The 19,359-nt window shown below is 37.0% G+C and overlaps 1 protein-coding gene across 1 annotated transcript; it reads left to right on the top strand.

Moving 5' to 3' along the window:
• The first annotated feature begins 2,844 nt into the window (after positions 1-2,844).
• On the top strand, positions 2,845-16,265 carry LOC138869396 (uncharacterized). Its single transcript, XM_070147011.1, has 2 exons — positions 2,845-2,935; positions 15,580-16,265. The coding sequence occupies exons 1-2, from the start codon at positions 2,845-2,847 to the stop codon at positions 16,263-16,265; spliced, it is 777 nt and encodes a 258-aa protein (XP_070003112.1).
• Positions 16,266-19,359: the final 3,094 nt, after the last annotated feature.

Below are 19,359 nucleotides of genomic sequence, written 5' to 3'. Positions count from 1 at the left end.
CCTTAATTCCAGTTGAAATAGGTGAGCCAAGCACACGGTACGATTACGCAACGGAAGAATCTAATGATGAAGAGATGCGGATCAACCTTGATTTACTTGAAGGAAGAAGAGAAGCTGCATTGATAAGGATGGAAACACAAAAGCAAGTAATTGAACGATATTACAATAGGAAAGCACGCCTCAGATTTTTCAAAATTGGGGACTTCGTGCTTAAAAAGGTGTTCCAATCTGCAAAGGCTGCCAACTCAGGAAAGTTAAGTCCAACATGGGAAGGACCGTACAAAGTCTGTGACATTGCGTGAAAAGGAGCATACCAGTTGGAGACAATGGACGATAAAATTTTAACCTCACATTGGAATGCCGTCCACTTAAAAAGATATTACTTTTGAGAAAGTACTTACGGTCAGGTATCACCGTGTTAAAATTTCTCTCTTGGATTATTAATATTTTACTAACGATTTTAGATGCTAGGCAAAATACCCTAACTCGTGCCAAATGATGAGTCACAACCTGCAAGGCAAAATGGAGTATTCTTAAATTCCTAGCCCAGGGTTACAATTAATCTGATGGAAATACACACGAGTTAGGCAGTCTTCATCTATAATCGCACCGTCGAGTCCCGTATATCTTTCTGTTTCAGGAAAAGGGCCAAAGTAAAAGAAATAAACAAGTGCTCGAGGCTTCATACTTCACCGCTCAAACACTTGGGGGACTACATATTATACACAGATATGTGTAGAGAAACAGATACGAATATCGAACAAAAGTCGTCCACAAAGAGACAAGTGTTGAGTAAAAGTTACGAAGTCTTCAGCATTCATGAGAATAACAGAGTCATCTCTCAAAACTCATAAACAAAGTCACCTCTTAAACCCTTCTTAATATATAAAGATAGGGTCATGACTATGTACTGAAACAGGTTATGAAGAAAAACCTTGTTTATTCTATGTTATGTACAAATCTGTTACAAGAAAAACAGTTACGAGAAAGTTGTAGATGTATTGTAATACATGTAATAGTCAAACACTTGTTAAAGTTTATGAATAAAAACTTGCCAAAGTTGTTTCATACAAAACGTGTGTATTCCTATTTCTTTCATCGTATTATAACACCATTATGAAGTTGAGACGTCTTCTTCATTAAGTGTCGATAAAATAAAAGGGCCCTCTTTTATAAGCCTCATGTTGATAATCCATGAGAAGAATCATAAAGCATTTTATAAGGATAAAAATTCTAAGCTATTCCGTAAGTCCTAGATAAATAGGAAAGAATAGAATATACAGAAGTACCGATAAAACTTCTTAATATAAAAAAAACTAAGTACAAACTTAGTCAACAAAATATTTGTTTTATACAAATGCCCCATTATGATAACTGGGGACTTCATCAAAAGATCCCTTACAGCAATTTCATTTTCAGCTAGTCACTGAAGGGTTTGGAACATCAGAAGTTTCACCATCGGGAGCAGGAATTGCAACCCCAATTGCTGCAGTAACCACTTCTTCATTTAAAAGTTCTTCCGTTCCAGGAGCTTCAAGTACAGGAGAAGGAGTATCAGTAGATTGTTGACTTTTCTCGATGGTATCTACGACTTTGGCCAGTTCAGACTGCAAGTCAAAGCCGTCCTGAGCAGCTTCCATTAAAGCATCACGACGAGATTTTAGGAAAGCCCAACTCACTTCTATGTTGAAGTTCTCTTCCAGAAGCCCATATTCCTTTTCCCACATAGCAAGATCGTTTTTCAAGATTTGGTGCTCAGCTAAATGGGAATCAAGAGAAGCTTCAAGAGAGGCATGAGAACTCTTCAAGGCATGAATTTCGTCAGAGGAGGTCTGTAAGTCAGATTGAGCTTGAGTCAAGCTTTGCACTAACTCTCCTGCATACTCTTCTTTCTTAGCCAAAAGTGCCTTAAGCTCCCTAACTTCTTCACTAGCCTTTGATAATTGTTCTGACAAAGAGCATTCCAAAAGCTCTTTGTCTCTTTTAAATTGGCTTGAAGAAGCCTTGGCAGTTGCCAGTTCAGAAGTCAAACCACGGTTTTGCTGCTCCAGGAGGTTTTTATTTTCTTGCAACTCCTCTATGGTCCCTTGAGCATTCTCAAACTGTTCTTTCCAATTGGCTGCTTCAAGTTGGGCTCCCCTGGCTATTTCTTTGGCCTCGTGGATAGTTTTTTCAGACTCACGGGCTTTTCTTTCCAGAAGGGAAATTCTTCCCATTAATTCAGTACCAATGAGGTTAGCCTACAGAGACAACTCATAGAAATGAGGGATTGAAGATAAAAAAACTTGTTGGTAAGAAGAGGAAAAATACCTTCAAAGTAGAATGAACTATGTCATTCATCAAAGTCAAGCAGCTATGGTTCTCCATCTTCTTCTTCTCAATATCTCCAATTAGGGTCTCAAGCCAAACATCGGCTCTACCAGTCTTTCTCAAGAGGCTATGGTTGGAAGGAACTTCCAGAGTAACACTTCTCATAGTCATACTCCCACTGCTAGAACCCGTCTCTGTATGATGAACAGAGGGAAGAGGAGAAATGGAAGGAATGGAAGGAGAAGATGTAAAAACAGGAATGGAAGGAGAAGATGTAGAAACAGGAATGGAAGGAAAAGATGTAGAAACCAACGCAGGAACGGACATAGGAGCGGTAGAAACTGGCAAAAGAACGGAAGTCGTCAAAACTAGTAAAGAAATACTTACGGTTGGCAAAGGAATGGAGGAAATAGGAACGAATGAGGAAAGAGGAACTTCATCAAAAATAGGGCCGAGCTCGCCACTCCCGAAACCACTATCAAAAAGATGCTGAATTGACTCATTATTATCTCTTGGTTCGGTGTCCTCGTCAGAATGGATCAAAACAGGCTCGGTGGTGGAGGTTTGAGCAGGAGTGTCTTCAATTTCATCATTAATGATTATTCACCTCCTGACCCTTGGCCTGGTAATTAGGGAGGTACCCTCCTCTTCTTCAGAACTTTCTTTTATAGCTTTCCTTTTTGGCAGCAAGGCTCGAGCCTTATCCAAATCAAGAGCAGCATTCGCAGACATGCGAATGGCCATAGCTACTTCAACCGTCATTCCTCTAATGCCAAATCCTGATTAAAGGATGGATATACATGATCAAAATTGAGGAAAAAATGCTTAACATATTAAATATATATATATATATATATATATATATATATATATATATATATATATATATATATATATATATATATATATATATATAAAGGGGCATACCATGTGTTTTGACCTTCCAGCCATGTAAGGAAGAAATCGATTTCCAAGTTCTTTGCTCCCTAGAACCAATCTTCAAAAGTGAATCTACCCAACCACGGAAGTTGGGAATATGTTCCACATCTCCCATGGTTGCTACAAAAAAACAAAAAGAGACGAGGTTAAAAACAAATTTCTTTTGAAATTCTCAAAAGTAGGTACGGTAAATAAAAGGAAACCTACGTTCAAAATTCCACTTCTCAGGGAAGGGAGTATTAGTTTCGCCAATCAAGTCCACCGTACGAGCAACAACGTAACAGATATACCATCCACAATCTTTGTCATCTTCAGGATTTACCAGAACTTTTTTGCTCCTTGCAGTTAAGGTAAAAACCCCATGGCGTATTAAGTTAGGGTGGTATAAATGAATGAGGTGAGAGAAGGTGAAATTGACATTGGCTTTGGAAGATAAGTATCTCAAACAAGCCACTGTTCTCCACACTAGTGGACCGATTTGGGCCAAACAAATTGTAAAGAAACGGCAAAAATCAAGAATAACTGGGTCAATCGGAGGATTAAAACCTAAAGTGAAGGGGTAAGTATAAACAAAAGAATACCCACTTCTAAAGGAGGAAATTCTCTGATTTGGGGAAGGAATTGACATTCGAAGACTATCCTTCCAGTTACAATCTCTTCTTATGGTGGGGATTGTAAGCTCGGTTACTATTGTAGGATAAGTATCGGCTTTTTCCAAATTTGCAATTTGCTTTTGAAGAGACGTTTTGTCACTTTCAAAAGACAAATCGCTGGGAACTATCTCATCAACTAAGGGTTCTTGAGAAGAATCAAGAATTTCTCTACTTCTAGAAGAGGGGGCCTTTGGGATAGAACTCCTTGAAGAAGAACCAGAGGAGCCGCCTCGAGTAGATTCTAACCCTGTTCGAAGCCTACCTCCTCTGCCTCTTCTGTGTCTAACGGGGGCGTTGGGGAATTGGTCTAGAATTGGAACTTTTTTACGGTTAGGGTTTGAAGAAGACATTGTTAAGAAGGATAAGTCGAAAGAAAGTAGAAATAAAGAAGAAAGTGTTTGCTGAAGATTTGTGAAGAAGGCAAAGGAAAAAAAAGTTATGTATATAATGAGAACCGTCAAACTTAGAAGTGTAATGATGGAAAGCCTATAATAAAGGCAACTATCACTTCGTGAATAGTGAGAATGAAGAAGTCTTGAAAAAGGGTGTAAGTAGCAGAATCAATCAGAAAATGACACATGGGCGGAACATTAAATGAAAAAGACTACTGAGGCGTTAATAATGTCATAAGCATTAATTGTGGCGAAAATTCCTTTTTTATGAAGATCCACTTCCCAATTATTTAATTGATAAATAAATGGAAAGTGGGGGGACTATCTGTATTGGGAAAAAATTGAGTTTATATTAAAGATGACGTGGCATGACACGTGGTTTGGTTAAATGGTCAAAGCGCAACAATTGACTAAGAGGCACGGATAGAGACAGCCACGGGAAGAGGAATTTAAATAGGCACGAGACGAAGTACAGATACGAGTCTCGTACCAATTCAAGTCATTTACAGCCAACGGATTAGAAGGCATTAAAGACAAAGATCTGATGACAGAAAGGAGTCCAAATTCATTATTAAATACCTGATACGTTAGAAAATTGGTATTTAATAGGAATAATTGTATAACGGCTTATTTAATATCATTTATTACTTATAATTATACCATTAAAGCTGAGGCTTCATTCCTTTACCTAGAATTACCTATAAAAGGAAGAAGTATCATCATTTGTAAGGACACGGAATACTATTGAGAACTCACTGAAATACAAAATTATTTACTATTTTACCTTCATTCTCAAAAGTATTTTATTTTCGTCTCTTGATTATCAGTAACCCGAATTTATTTTTAGCTTTGACCAAAGACCCAAATTTTTGGTTAAACAACAAGATGAAGAAAAGAGCATAAGAAACTTAAAAGTCATTAAAATAAAATGCAATAAACTGGGAGTGATTGCTTGGATGATCTATCCGTAGTTTTACTATAAATTGTTGACTTTTCTGTTATGGATTTATAAAAATAGAAGAATGAGTTCCATAAATGGTGCAGGGATTTTACATACGAATGTGATTATTATTTCTTGAGATGTGAGCCCAAGTATGTCAATGCAAAAAGACAAAACTTTGAAGGACAGTTTATTTTTAAACCATTGAATGATCTGCTTGACATTTAGCTACAAAAGTGATCTGATGCTCAATAAAACTTTATGTAATAATCTATTCAAATGATGCTGGTCAAACTAGGATTATAGATCTCTGCATGATAATGCTGATATCACGATTATAGCTCCTCGTGATTACCTCTCTGTACCAACGTGTTGGAGTTTTGGTATCTATTTTTGGATTAGGCAGGTGAAATTTGCGTTTCTGGTTCATAAGCATTCTGTTCTCGTAATATGCTTTCACTTGTTGAAACTCGAAAAGTGATTTTTTATCTACTTAATATAAAAAATTAGTTTAGCCCTTATCCCTTATATTGAAATACTTCTATGAGTTATTGTGACATATGTTGTCACATTGAGTGGTTGTAACCATTCTTATTGTTTCCTTGGTCCAATTTCAGATATGGCTAAACAGGGACAAATTCGAATTACTCCAATGTCACGACCCAAATCGATGGGCCGCGACGGGCACTCGGTACTTTACTCAACCGAATACCAACGTAACGTATCTTTCTTATTACATCATCATATACACATGACATACGGGCCTAATAGGCCAACATGATCCTTTATAAACTCAAAACATAGGCCGACAAGGCCGTACAACCTTTTCGTACACGACATATGTCTACAAGCCTCTAAGAATACATAAATGTCATTAAGGTCGGGACAGAGTCCCGCCATAACAAACAATACATGTCTAAATCATACTAACCAAACGAGCAACTCCGAAGCAAATGGAGCGCACCAACATCTTCCACTGAGCTGATAGCCTACTTGGAGGGCTTTCGACCTGTCTATCGGGACCTGTGGGCATGAAACGCAGCGGCCCCAGGCAAAAGGGACGTCAGTACGAATAATGTACCGAGTATGTAAGGCACATAAATAAATACATAAGAGACATGGAAGACATATTGAGAACATGACTCAACTTGTAAGTCTGAATAACTTTGTAAATCATAAATTACTTCTAGCGTCATGCGTATGCGTATGAATGACATGTCGTGCATAGGTACATGTTTCATAACATCATCAGCCTCTGAGGGCATCCCATCATATCATATCGGCCACTGTGGGCAAAATCATCGTCGTATACCAGCTAATCAGGTGGTGGTGCGTATATAACGCCATAACCTTTCCCGTATCCCATATACATATATATATACGCGTATATAACGCCGTTTGAATCATATTTACATATATACGCATATATAACGCCGTTTGAATCATATTTCAGCCACTGTAGGCAACATCATCATCATCATATACCAACTGATCAGGTGGTGGTGCGTATATAACGCTGTAACCTTTTCCCATATCCCATATACATATATTTACATATATACGCGTATATAATGCCATCTGGTCATGAGTCAATGCACACGAATGCAATGCATGAAAAGTATGTTAATAAAAAATTTCGGAATTTCATAAGACCATTTTGTCTTTGAGCAATATCATAAAGTAAGCTCGTTTCAACTTTCGTATTTTTCTGAGACCCATGAACAGATGATAAACTATTATGACACATAGAAATTCAGGAATATAGATATCTCTACTACTTCTATGAATAGAGTCATTCATAGAATTTGTGCATTTGCACGTTTCGTTCGTATCGTATGGATTATGCCAAAAGAAAGAAGGGATAGCCTTAACATACCTGGACCGATTCTCTTGACAATTCTTCTAACACACGTTAATTGCGGCAAAACATATAACAGCGGATCGAAGTAGGGAAAAATTCATATGATATTCTTGAGAAAGATTGTACCGTCATTCCTTGGAATCACAAAATCCCGTTGTCGAAGCGTTATAAGGCTTCGTATGAGATTCCATTTGAGAATTCATCCGTTAGCAAGTGTAGGTATTTAATGAACAATCATTTAGGAAATCGTGTGTTGTTGCATATTAATCTTCTTCAAGTAATTTTTGTATGCTTTCCAAGCATCTTCAAATACATATAATATTTGGTAGTTTGCCTTTGTGAAATGGCACTTTGAAGCCTCCATGGATGGAGTGCCTCAAAACACTTACTGTGATAACTAAGAAGAACACGTTATGTTCTCCTTTTTATTCCAAGAAAAGACCAAGATTATAATTGGTGAAAAGAGTTATCAAACATATCTATTAAATTATAATATATCATATAGATTATTTGTAATACTTGAACCAAAGAGTTCTCAAATTTCGCTACCTTACCAAATAATATTATGAGTCATTTATTAGGGGTGGGTTTGCTTCTACGTTGGGGAGGGGGTTAGGCTTATCCAAATTTATCCACTTAATTAGTTAATTGGGTAATATTTCGTTACCCGATAATTAATCCATTACCTGTATAATTTAAAAATTATCACAAATTACTTAAAATTCTATTTATTTTTCAAAATACTTCATATATATTTTATATATTATACTACTGTGGTCATATAGTACCTTACATGGTACTAGTTTATAATTATCGGGTATTATTACTTGATCTGTATTTTATCCCAAATTGCCAAACTTCGACAAAATTCGTTTTCTTTGATATTACTTACCCTCTTACCTTCACGAATTTACTCATCACTTATAATCCTTATAATACCCAAATAATCTTTTCCTTGGACTGATGTCAATTACCTTACGACAAATTCAACATACAATACTGCAGGGTGCAACATCGTCGTAACTTATTACTATGTAGCGTAATATCACCATAATATTGTGGGGCGTAATATTATTCCCCCCTTTGGAACATTCGTCCTCGAATGTTGACTGGTACACTTATCATTTTTATAACTTATAGCTCTTGTGAATACCTTAATACTCTTCTTTCCATTTAAGCAGTTGCTCTGTGAATAAATCCAAAGTCTAGGGTATTCCTCCCTTTAGTCTTTTTGCTCGTATCATGGCCTGTGGTCGAAATCTTCCTAATCTTACAACTACTGTTATCTCCTGTCATGCAGCCTGTATGACCCTGGCTTTATAAGTGTACTTATACGATTTATCTTTCCTTTTTCCTTTTATCTTTTAGTCAATCTCTAGGCCTTAGGTATACTAAAGTCCTTTGCTCGATACTTTGTAGAACTTGCGAATATGGCCATATCTTATTTCATAGATCTGGTTATCCATTCATATCACTTTATTGCATTTACATGGGTTATACTATACCATAATTCTTACTTCGATTTATCGTTACTGAGGTCTGCTACCAAACTCCAGGTTACTTTCGTTGCTTATCCCACATGTATAAATCTAAATCCTTTAATGCTTCTTCATTACTGCTCATCTTAAGAATGATGGTCTAATCTCATCTCATACTTTGTAACTTTTATCCATCCATTGTTGATTCACCTTAATATCGATAACTTGACCTCTTATGTAACACTACTTCTAGGGCTCACATCTCATCGAGGAACATCTAAAATGATTAGACTGATCCACCTGGGGGCGATACTATACTTCCATAACCGTATTTCATAGAATTCCAATCTGATTTACCTTACGCAGGTATCTTAATCCTGTAAATTGATAAAATAATTACTCAATCACAGGCCCAAACGTCATCCCTCATCTATCACGATTAGCCCTTTATCAGGGCAGCATTCCATCTATTCTAAATGCTACTGACTCCTTTGAGTTCATTCAGGCTATACTGTGCTTTTTATAACTTAGAGAAACCATCAGTTCTCTCATTTTTGTGGGTTTAATCCCGAGGACTTATCCATTCTCGTCAACTTCTTACTCGTCCTTTCTTATCCTCACCTTGTCTTCCTAAAACCTTGTCGCTTAACCATACTTTAGCTTGCAACCTACACATATCTATTTATATTACTCGCAGCCTTCCTTCAACTTACTTGCCCCATAGATTTCCTTGTGTTATTCTGGAACACCAAGCAAGACACTACATCGTCTTTAACTCTTCTTTACTTTCTTAACTAAACCTCTCAGTACCTAGAAATCATGGGCTTGAAAATATGCAACTGATGACGTTGCTATAACTCCTAAATACTGAACCCAGCGCTTCTAGCCTTCTATCTGAAGTATGAACTATTCACAACCTTATGCTCTTGAGTATCTCGTACGTTGTCTACCTTTACCTTACTTACCTTAAAGTCTCGCATCACATCTTCTATCTTTTGCATGACCTCCCTTCCACACAGGTATAATTCACATCCACGACTTGAAGCTCTATTGTAATACTTGCACCTCTGGTGCATACATAATCTGGTGGAGGCTTCATACTGACTTCTTATGAGGCTCGTACTTTTCTAACTGGATTTATCGTAGAGCTGTTATAGAATATAGTTGTTGTGTTATTTCTCTTGAACATCTGATATTAAGAGTGATTATGTCATGTTCTCAAGCACCACTTCTATAATTTTTCTACGTCCAATAATCAGACTCCTGATTTACTTAGGTGATGTAATTTCTTTAGTTTCCTCTTCTTTCTAATCAGCCTTTACGTCGGCTTAAGCTATCTTCTGATCTGTGGCTCATGGTATCAATTATTACCTTAGCCTTTCATGGGTGTTATGGAATATCCATGATAGAATCTTTTAACAATTCAACCCTTTGTCTATGCCCTGGGCTTACTTCTTTCTTTTAACTTATACCGGAGTCTTCTATGGCTGTATGATTGTCAACAAATATGTTGCCTGGATAATGTTCCAAAATATTGAGTGTATCCATAACGTACTAACTCTGGATCATTGATCGAATGATTCTTTCGTTCCCTCTTAACTTTCTTTCAACGTAAGCTATTACTTTTCCTGGTCTTTTTGCCCCCTTGTTGCATCCATACTTAGCTTATCTTAGTGCCCACACTTGCCAGAGTTTTCATACAACTCATATGATCTCGAATATTACTTTTAATTCTTACTTCTCGTTCATTAGCCATGGCAGGTGCCATTTTCCTTTAGAATGCTTACAATATTGTTGCAAGATTATTGTTACACAACCATTTCCTCTTTAGGTCGTTGTGCTTAAATTGAAGCCTTCTTTCTTATCTCCTTAGCTAGTATTTCATTGTAGTACTTAGGGAGAACCCTTGGCTCTTGTAAAACTGTGAGCTTATTAACCTTTTTGATGTCCTTACTTGCCTATAATCATCCGTAATTGCTTACTTCCATGCCCTTTTGCTTGTATGGTTGCTTCTGAACTGATATTTTGACTGCCTTCCTAGTGGCACTTTTTTTATCCCCGTAACACTCATACGGTAACTTTAACTACCCCGACTCTTGTTTGAATATATCAAAAGTATTATAATGATATTTTTCGAGGCTGAATTCTCCATGTTGAGTTCTACTATGTTTATCTTACACAATCTGATGACTCGTCTGTAACCTCTTATTTAGCCATAACTGGGGTCTTCCTGACCAATTACTAACTACTCGTTGGCCCATTCTCATATCAATATTCCTCGTAATCTTTCTTGGGTTATTTTCTTTGTCCTAACTTACCTCTCGCACTGGCTTCTTATTTATTAATAACAGTTCAGGTAGGAACCTTTACTTCCTCTCCTTGATGTCGTTCTTGCACAATATTCCGGAATCGTAGCGTATCTGTAGGATTTTGGATAAATGCAATCTCATTCTTTTTTCATTTTTATCGCATTCTTCCATTACTATTCACTAGAATCACTTAATTCTGATTTAATGACACATCACTCCATATTCCCCCTTTTAGGGGAGTACTAAGAGCTAAAGCCACGAGGATATACCTATAGAAGTTTAACCTCTTCATCTTTAGCATCGTTTCACAACATTAATGTTCCTTACTTTCCTTGCGGAAATCCTTCTGTACCAGGGATAACAAATTCTCTTACTTGCGATGGTGACACTTATCGCAACTGGCACATGCAATCCCTTACACTTAACTTTGCTCGCATTGCTTGCTTTAGGGAAGCGTCTTACTGAATGACCTTTTTCTGAATTTCTTATGAATCTTCTTCTGTTGTCCATTCTATTACAGCTGGAACGCAATCTAAAATTCTCATTATGCCGACCATTATCAAGTCACTTAGTCCATAATTCATGTTTAGTTTACCTCGTTCACCAGTCCATACAAATTTTTATTACTCTGAGGTCTAACTCTCCCTTCGGGTAGTCACGTTAGATTCGCGAACTTATTTTTCGAAATGAGGATATAACTTTATGGCCTATACCCTTTTGTTATCTTAAGTCCTAGCTCATTTCGTCTTTTCATTCACTTAACTATATATCCTATAATATTGTCATTCATTTTTTTTCCCCGTTGTCATCCATGCATCACATCTTACTCTTAACGCTTCATTAACTCTCTTCTCATTTTCTGATAACATTTCTGTCTAACACTTTATTTTGAAGATTTCCACAGGACATTCCTTTGCTTTTAGCTCCCCTTGCTCCGTCTACTAACTCTTCAGGTTGCCTAACATTCTTTCTCTACTAGGGACGGGAGCCATACTAAGGTAACATTTATCCTTTCAAGGCTTCTAGTGCCTATCTTTATAGTACTCATATCTAGCTGTATTATTTCAGAGTGTATAATCTGGATATCTCACATGGAGATTTTGTTAGCACCTTTACAATATCCTTCGGAAATGTCAACTAACGCAAGCAATCCCACCATCATCTTGGGTTACTCTTACCTCAGTCGGATCCTGCTATCATGTCCTTTTCTTAAACCATATATGTTAGCTCCCATTGGGCATGACTGAGATAGGTGTGGCCGATTGTACGTACATATGTTACTATTGAAGATAACTCAAAATGCTTATATCTCCCTTCCTGAATGGTAGATGGTGATAATCTTTATTAACTGGGTACCTCGTACCCTTTTTCACCTTGCTTCTTTTGCTTGATGAAACATGTATCTAACTTCTGATTCCTTTTTACCGTAATAGTGAATAAGTATCCTTTCCTAAAAGCTCCTTACCAAGAACCTTACACCTTTTATAAGTAAGCTCTACCACACGATCTAGAGTAAGAAGAAAGTGTGTCAGTCCTAAATGCCCTGTAGCCTCTTGCTTATAAGTGTGGTGCACGACACACCCATAAACAAGACTCTACTAGACACGGCTTGTAGACTCCCTAGGACAGAATTGCTCTGATACCACTTTTGTCACGATCCAAACCGATGGGCCGCAATGGGCACCCGATACCTTACTCAACCGAGTACCAATGTAACATATCTTTCGTATTACATCATTATATACACATGACATGCGGGCCTAATAGGCCAACATGATCCTTTATAAACTCAAAACATAGGCCGACAAGGTCGTACAACCTTTTACATACATGACATATGTCTACAAGCCTCTAAGAATATATAAATGTCATAAAGGTTGGGACAGAGTCCCGCCATACCAAAAAATCCATGTCTAAATCATACTAACCAAACAAGCAACTCCGAAGCAAATGGAGCGCACCAACATCTTCCACTAAGCTGATAGCCTACTTGGAGGGCTCTCAACCTGTCTATCGGGACCTGCGGGCATGAAACGCAGCGTCCCTAGGAAAAAGGGACGTCAGTACGAATAATGTACCGATTATGTAAGGCATATAAATAAATATATAAGAGACATGGAAGACATATAGAGAACATGACTCAACCTGTAAGTCTGAATAACTTTGTAAATCATAAATTACTTCTAGCGTCATGCGTATGCGTATGAAAGACATGTCGTGCATAGGTACATGTTTCATAACATCATCAGCCTCTGAGAGCATCCCATCATATCATATCAGCCCCTGTGGGCAAAATCATCGTCATATACCAGCTGATCAGGTGGTGGTGTGTATATAACGTCATAACCTTTCATGTATCCCATATACATATATATACAGACATATATACGCGTATATAACGCCGTTTGAATCATATTTACATATATACACATATATAACGCTGTTTGAATCATATTTTAGCCACTGTGGGCAACATCATCATCATATACCAACTGATCAGGTGGTGGTGCGTATATAATGCCGTAATCTTTTCCCATATCCCATATACATATATTTACATATATACGTGTATATAACGCCATCTGGTCATGGGTCAATGCACATGAATGCAATGCATGAAAAGTACGTCAATAAAATCTTTCGGAATTTCATAAGACCATTTTGTCTTTGAGCAATATCATAAAGTAAGCTCGTTTCAACTTTCGTATTTTTCTGAGACCTATGAACAGATGATAAACTATTATGACACATAGAAATTCAGGAACATAGATATCTCTACTACTTCTATGAATAGAGTCATTCATAGAATTTGTGCATTTGCACGTTTCGTTCGTATCGTATGGATCATGCCAAAAGAAAGAAGGGATAGCCTTAACATACCTGGACCGATTCTCTTGACAATTCTTCTAACACACGTTAATTGCGGCAAAACATATAACAGCGGATCGAAGTAGGGAAAAATTCATATGATATTCTTGAGAAAGATTGTACCGTCATTCCTTGGAATCACAAAATCCCGTTGTCGAAGCGTTATAAGGCTTCGTATGCGATTCCATTTGAGAATTCATCCATTAGCAAGTGTAGGTATTTTATGAACAATCATTTAGGAAATCGTGTGTTGTTGCATATTAATCTTCTTCAAGTAATTTTTGTGTGCTTTCCAAGCATCTTCAAATACATATAATATTTGGTAGTTTGCCTTTGTGAAATGGCACTTTGAAGCCACCATGGATGGAGTGCCTCAAAACACTTACAGTGATAACTAAGAAGAACACGTTATGTTCTCCTTTTTATTCCAAGAAAAGACCAAGATTATAATTGGTGAAAAGAGTTATCAAACATATCTATTAAATTATAATATATCATATAGATTATTTGTAATACTTGAACCAAAGAGTTCTCAAATTTTGCCACCTTACCAAATAATATTATGAGTCATTTATTAGGGGTGGGTTTGCTTCCACGTTGGGGAGGGGTTAGGCTTATCCAAATTTATCCACTTAATTAGTTAAACGGGTAATATTTCGTTACCCAATAATTAATCCATTACCCTATAATTTAAAAATTACCATAAATTACTTAAAATTCTATTTATTTTCAAAATACTTCATATATACTTTATATATTATACTACCGTGGTCATATGGTACCTTACATGGTACTAGTTTATAATTATCAGGTATTATTACTTGATCTGTATTTTATCCCAAATTGCCAAACTTCGACAAAATTCGTTTTCTTCGATATTACTTACCCTTTTACCTTCACGAATTTACTTATCACTTATAATCCTTATAATCCCCAAATAATCTTTTCCTTGGACTGATGTCAATTACCTTACGACAAATTCAACGTACAATACTGCAGGGTGCAACATCGTCGTAACTTATTACTGCGAAGCGTGATATCATCATAATACAGCGGGGCGTAATATCCAAGTGGGAGTTCTCGAAGTCAAGGAAGAGGACAACGTAGAAGGGTACGTCGCCGCAGGACTTATTTCTATAATGATTCAGACTCGGAGCCTGAAGTCATCAGGAATGTCCCAAGGGCGAGACAACATCAGTTAAGGGTTCGAAGGGCTGAACGAAGGGAAAGAGAAAAGAAATTTAGGGAGTTAGGAATTTAAGATGATGTTTCCGTTCCTGAATATGTACACCTTTTTAATATAAAAATAGCTGAATTGGCTAATTACTTAGAAATTACTGATTGGGAAGCATTAGCTATTTTAGCGGACTCTCTTCGAGAGTCTTGGGGTGAAAATTTAAGTGAGATTTATTATGATGTTTGGCCTAGTGCACCTTTAAGCGTATATGAGCAAGAGTTAGTGTTCGATTGGTATACGAATGTCCTAGCAAACATGTAAATTGTTATTATGTGTTTTATTTTAATGAAACTTATATTATGTTATTTGTCTCACTAGTTACATACATTGTTTATTATATCTTTTTGTAATGGATTGACACTTGAAATATGTACACACTAAGAAGTGATTTTAATATTAATTAAAAATATTTAGATATAGATGATGAATGGAAATGTAGTGACCGTTCGATTCTATACTAAATGTAGAATTAATATTATAATTAATTTTCTTGCGTGTGTAATCACATGCATAAATTAACTGAAGTATATATTGATAAGTTAAAATTGTAATATTGTCTCTAATAAAATTGTAATATTGTCTCTAATAACAGACACGACATCAAAAAGTATCATTGCTGACTTGAACAAGGGTGACAAACTGAATGGTGAAAATTACGATATTTGGAGTCGTAAGATGTGGTATGTACTCGAAGAGCAAGATGCTCTTGAAAGTATTAACCATGTAATGAGTCACCCAGATGAGGGTAACACTGCCCAACACAAGAGGGACCTGGAAACATACAATGTTTGGAAAAAGAAAGATTCCACTATACGTGAAATCATTGTAAGTTCAGTTGCTGATGATCTCATCTACGAATGTGAGCAATATCCTACTGCTCAAGCCATGTGGGCATATTTAAGGGAGGCATATGGGGGTACGACTGTGACTCGCCTTCGACAGCTGACAATCAAGTTTGACACGTACAAAAAGTGTCATGATCACGGTGTCAAGCAACATCTAAGGGTGATGTCAAATATGATTGCTCAACTCAAAAGTGTTGGCCATGTTCTCTCTGATGAGCAGCAGGTTCAGGCAATGTTTCGGTCTCTTCCCAATAATTGGGAACATTTTAAGGTTAACTTGTCCCACAATGATAGCATCAAAACTTTTGTTGATATTGTCCGTCATGTGGAGCTTGAAGACGAGCGGCTTGGTGCTGCTAAAGTTGTACTTAATGCCTTTGTGGCAGAATCAAGTGGTACAAAGAGATCAAGCTTCAAGCACAATAGAAACTAGAAAAATGACGGAAAGGGTAAGGAGATCGAAGAAGGACCTTCCAAGAAAAGAAACAATCCAAATTCCAAGAAAGGAAAACGGTTCTACAAGAAGAAAGACAAGAGCAAGATGAAGTGTTACAATTTCCAAGTTCCAGGGCATTTTGCTCGTGAGTGCACTGAGCCGAAAAAGGTAGCATTTCAAAATGCATCTCTTAGTGCTATATATGTTTCTAGAACTGTTTTACCAACTGAATCTTATCCTGTGTGGATTGTAGACTCAGGGGCCACCGACCATGTGAGCCGCGATAGAGAAGCGTTTATAGAGTTTCGTCGAGTTCCACCTGAATCAAAGCATGTATATGTGGGAAATAATGCAAAGCTTGAAGTCAAAGGGATAGGCACTTGCAGAATGGACATGTATGGTGGTCGATCTTTGATGTTGCATGACGTCCTATATGTTCCAGAGATTCAACAAAACTTAGTATCTGTGTCTGTTCTTCTAGATTTAGATTTCAATTTGAACTTTAGTCGCAGTGGTCTTAGAATTACTCAAGACAATGTTTTTTTATGGTTTTGGACATCGTTATGATGGTTTTATTGTGTTAGATTGTAATCCTTCTACATATAACTATTATGTTGACCGTTGTGTTATGGCATGTTATTCTAGTAACAATGATGTTGATGTTATTACATGGCATGCAAGACTAGGTCACATAGGGCAGGATTGAATGAATAGATTGGCTAAGGAAGGACATCTAGGTCCTTTCTCTAAAATTGAAATGACAACTTGTGAAAATTGTCTTGCTGGAAAGATTACACGTAAACCATTTGGAAAGGCTAAGAGAGCTGATTTTCGATTGCAATTAATTCATTCTGATATCTGTGGTCCAATGAATGTGAGGGCTAGGTCTGGTGCTTTATATTTCTTTACGTTCATTGATGATTTCACACGCTTTGGTTATGTCTATCTGATCTCTCATAAATCTGAAGTACTTGAATGCTTTAAGAAATATATGAATGAAGTTGAGAATCAATTAGACAAAAGGAGTAAGACCTTAAGAACCGATAGAGGGCGTGAATATCTTTCGAAAGAATTTGAAGGATTGCGCAATGAAAAGGGAATCACCAGACAGTTAACTATTCCATACACACCTCAACAAAGTGGTGTAACAGAAAGGAGGAATAGAACACTGCTGGACATGATAAGGTCCATGATGGCGCAGGCAAATTTACCTATCTCCTTTTGGGGAGATGCGTTATTAACTGCAACTTATATATTGAACAAAGTGCCTTCTAAATCAGTTTCTTCCACTCCTTATGAGTTATGGACTGGTCATAAACCAAACTTAAAGGATTTACGACTTTGGGGTTGTGCTGCATATGTAAAAGATTCTTTTAGCAAGTTTGGTAAATTAGGTCCAAAAGGCAAGAAATGTATCTTTATAAAATATTCAAAACACTCCAAAGGGTATGTGTTCATTGGTGAATTAGAGGATGGAAGTGTTACTGAATTGAATCGCGAGATGTTACATTTTTGGAAAATAATTTTCCAAAGAAGGGCGAGGTAAAGAATGGAGAGCCTCTTTATGAAATATTAAACTCAGATAGTCAGCAAGTGTCTTCTGACATAGCTGATAATCAAATTGATCAAGATCTTATTCTTGATCCGAGTGGGAGTGGGAGTGGGAACTCCCAATCCCAAAATCCTTCTGACGAACCTGAATTTCAACTACGAAAGAGTGCCAGGAAAAATATACCCAAACGTACTTATGAAATTGAAGATTATATTTTCTTGGCATCTCCCACAGAAATGGATGAGCCAAAGTCTTATCGAGCCCTGGAAAAGATGAGTGGATGAAAGCAGTAAAAGAAGAATTAGAGTCCATGAAAACCAACAAAGTCTGGGATCTAGTTGATCTTTCGCCTGGGCGTAGAGCCATTAGGAACAAATGGGTTCTCAAAGTTAAACACAAAGCGGACAGGTCAACAGAAAGATACAAGGCACGATTGGTGGCAAAAGGCTTTACTCAAGAAGTTGGAATAGATTATGAGGAAACATTTTCACCAGTTGTGAAGTTTACCTCAATTCGCTTAATTTGGCTATTGTTGCACGTTTGGATTTGGAATTACATCAAATGGACGTGAAGACAGCTTTTCTCAATGGAGAACTGAACGAAGAAATCTTCATGGAACAGCCTGTAGGCTTCATCGTTAAAGGACAAGAAAAGAAGGTCTGTAAATTGAAAAGATCTATTTATGGCCTGAAGCAATCTTCAAGGCAATGGTATTTGAGATTTCACAAGGAGGTGATCTCATATGATTTCACCATGATCAATGAAGACCATTGCATTTATGTGAAGAAGTCCAAAGGGATGTTTGTAATTCTTTCTCTTTATGTGGACGATATTTTATTGGCCGGAAATAATTTGGAGTATTTGAAAACTATCAAGTCATGGCTTTCAAAGTCATTTGACATGTAAGATATGGGCGAGGTAGACTATATCCCTAGAGTTAAGATTCAAAGAGACCGTGCCAAAAAGTTATTGAGTCTATCTCAAAAAACTTATATAAAGAAATTTTTGGAGCATTTTCGCATGAATGGTTGCAAATACATGGATACTCTTATAGCGAGAGGTGAAACTTTAAGCCTTGAAATATGTCCCAGGACTGAAAATGAAAAGGAAGACATGTCTCGAGTTCCATATTCAAGTGCTATCGGGAGCTTGATGTAAGCTCTGATGAGTACTCACCCAGACATTTGTTATGCCGTAGGTCTGGTTAGCAGGTATCAATTCCTGGAAGAGATCACTGGAAAGCTGTGAAGAGAATTTTCAGATACCTGAAGGGAACTGCAGATTATTCACTATGTTATAGTGGAAATGATTTATACTTGAGAGGATATACAGATGTTGATTGGGCTGGTGATCGAAATAATAGAAAATCAACATCCAATTATGCCTTCTTACTTAATGGTGGTGCTATATCATGGAAAAGTAAAAAAACAAACCTGTACAGCCCTTTCAACAATGGAAGCTGAGTTCATAGCTTGTGCGTCTGCAGTACAAGAAGCTGTTTGGTTGAAGAGATTCTTTGAACATTTGGATATTGCAAAG

This window comes from Nicotiana sylvestris, chromosome 5 (assembly GCF_000393655.2).
Source record: "Nicotiana sylvestris chromosome 5, ASM39365v2, whole genome shotgun sequence".
Lineage (NCBI taxonomy): Eukaryota > Viridiplantae > Streptophyta > Magnoliopsida > Solanales > Solanaceae > Nicotiana > Nicotiana sylvestris.
This window is presented reverse-complemented; position numbering and strand designations above follow the sequence as displayed.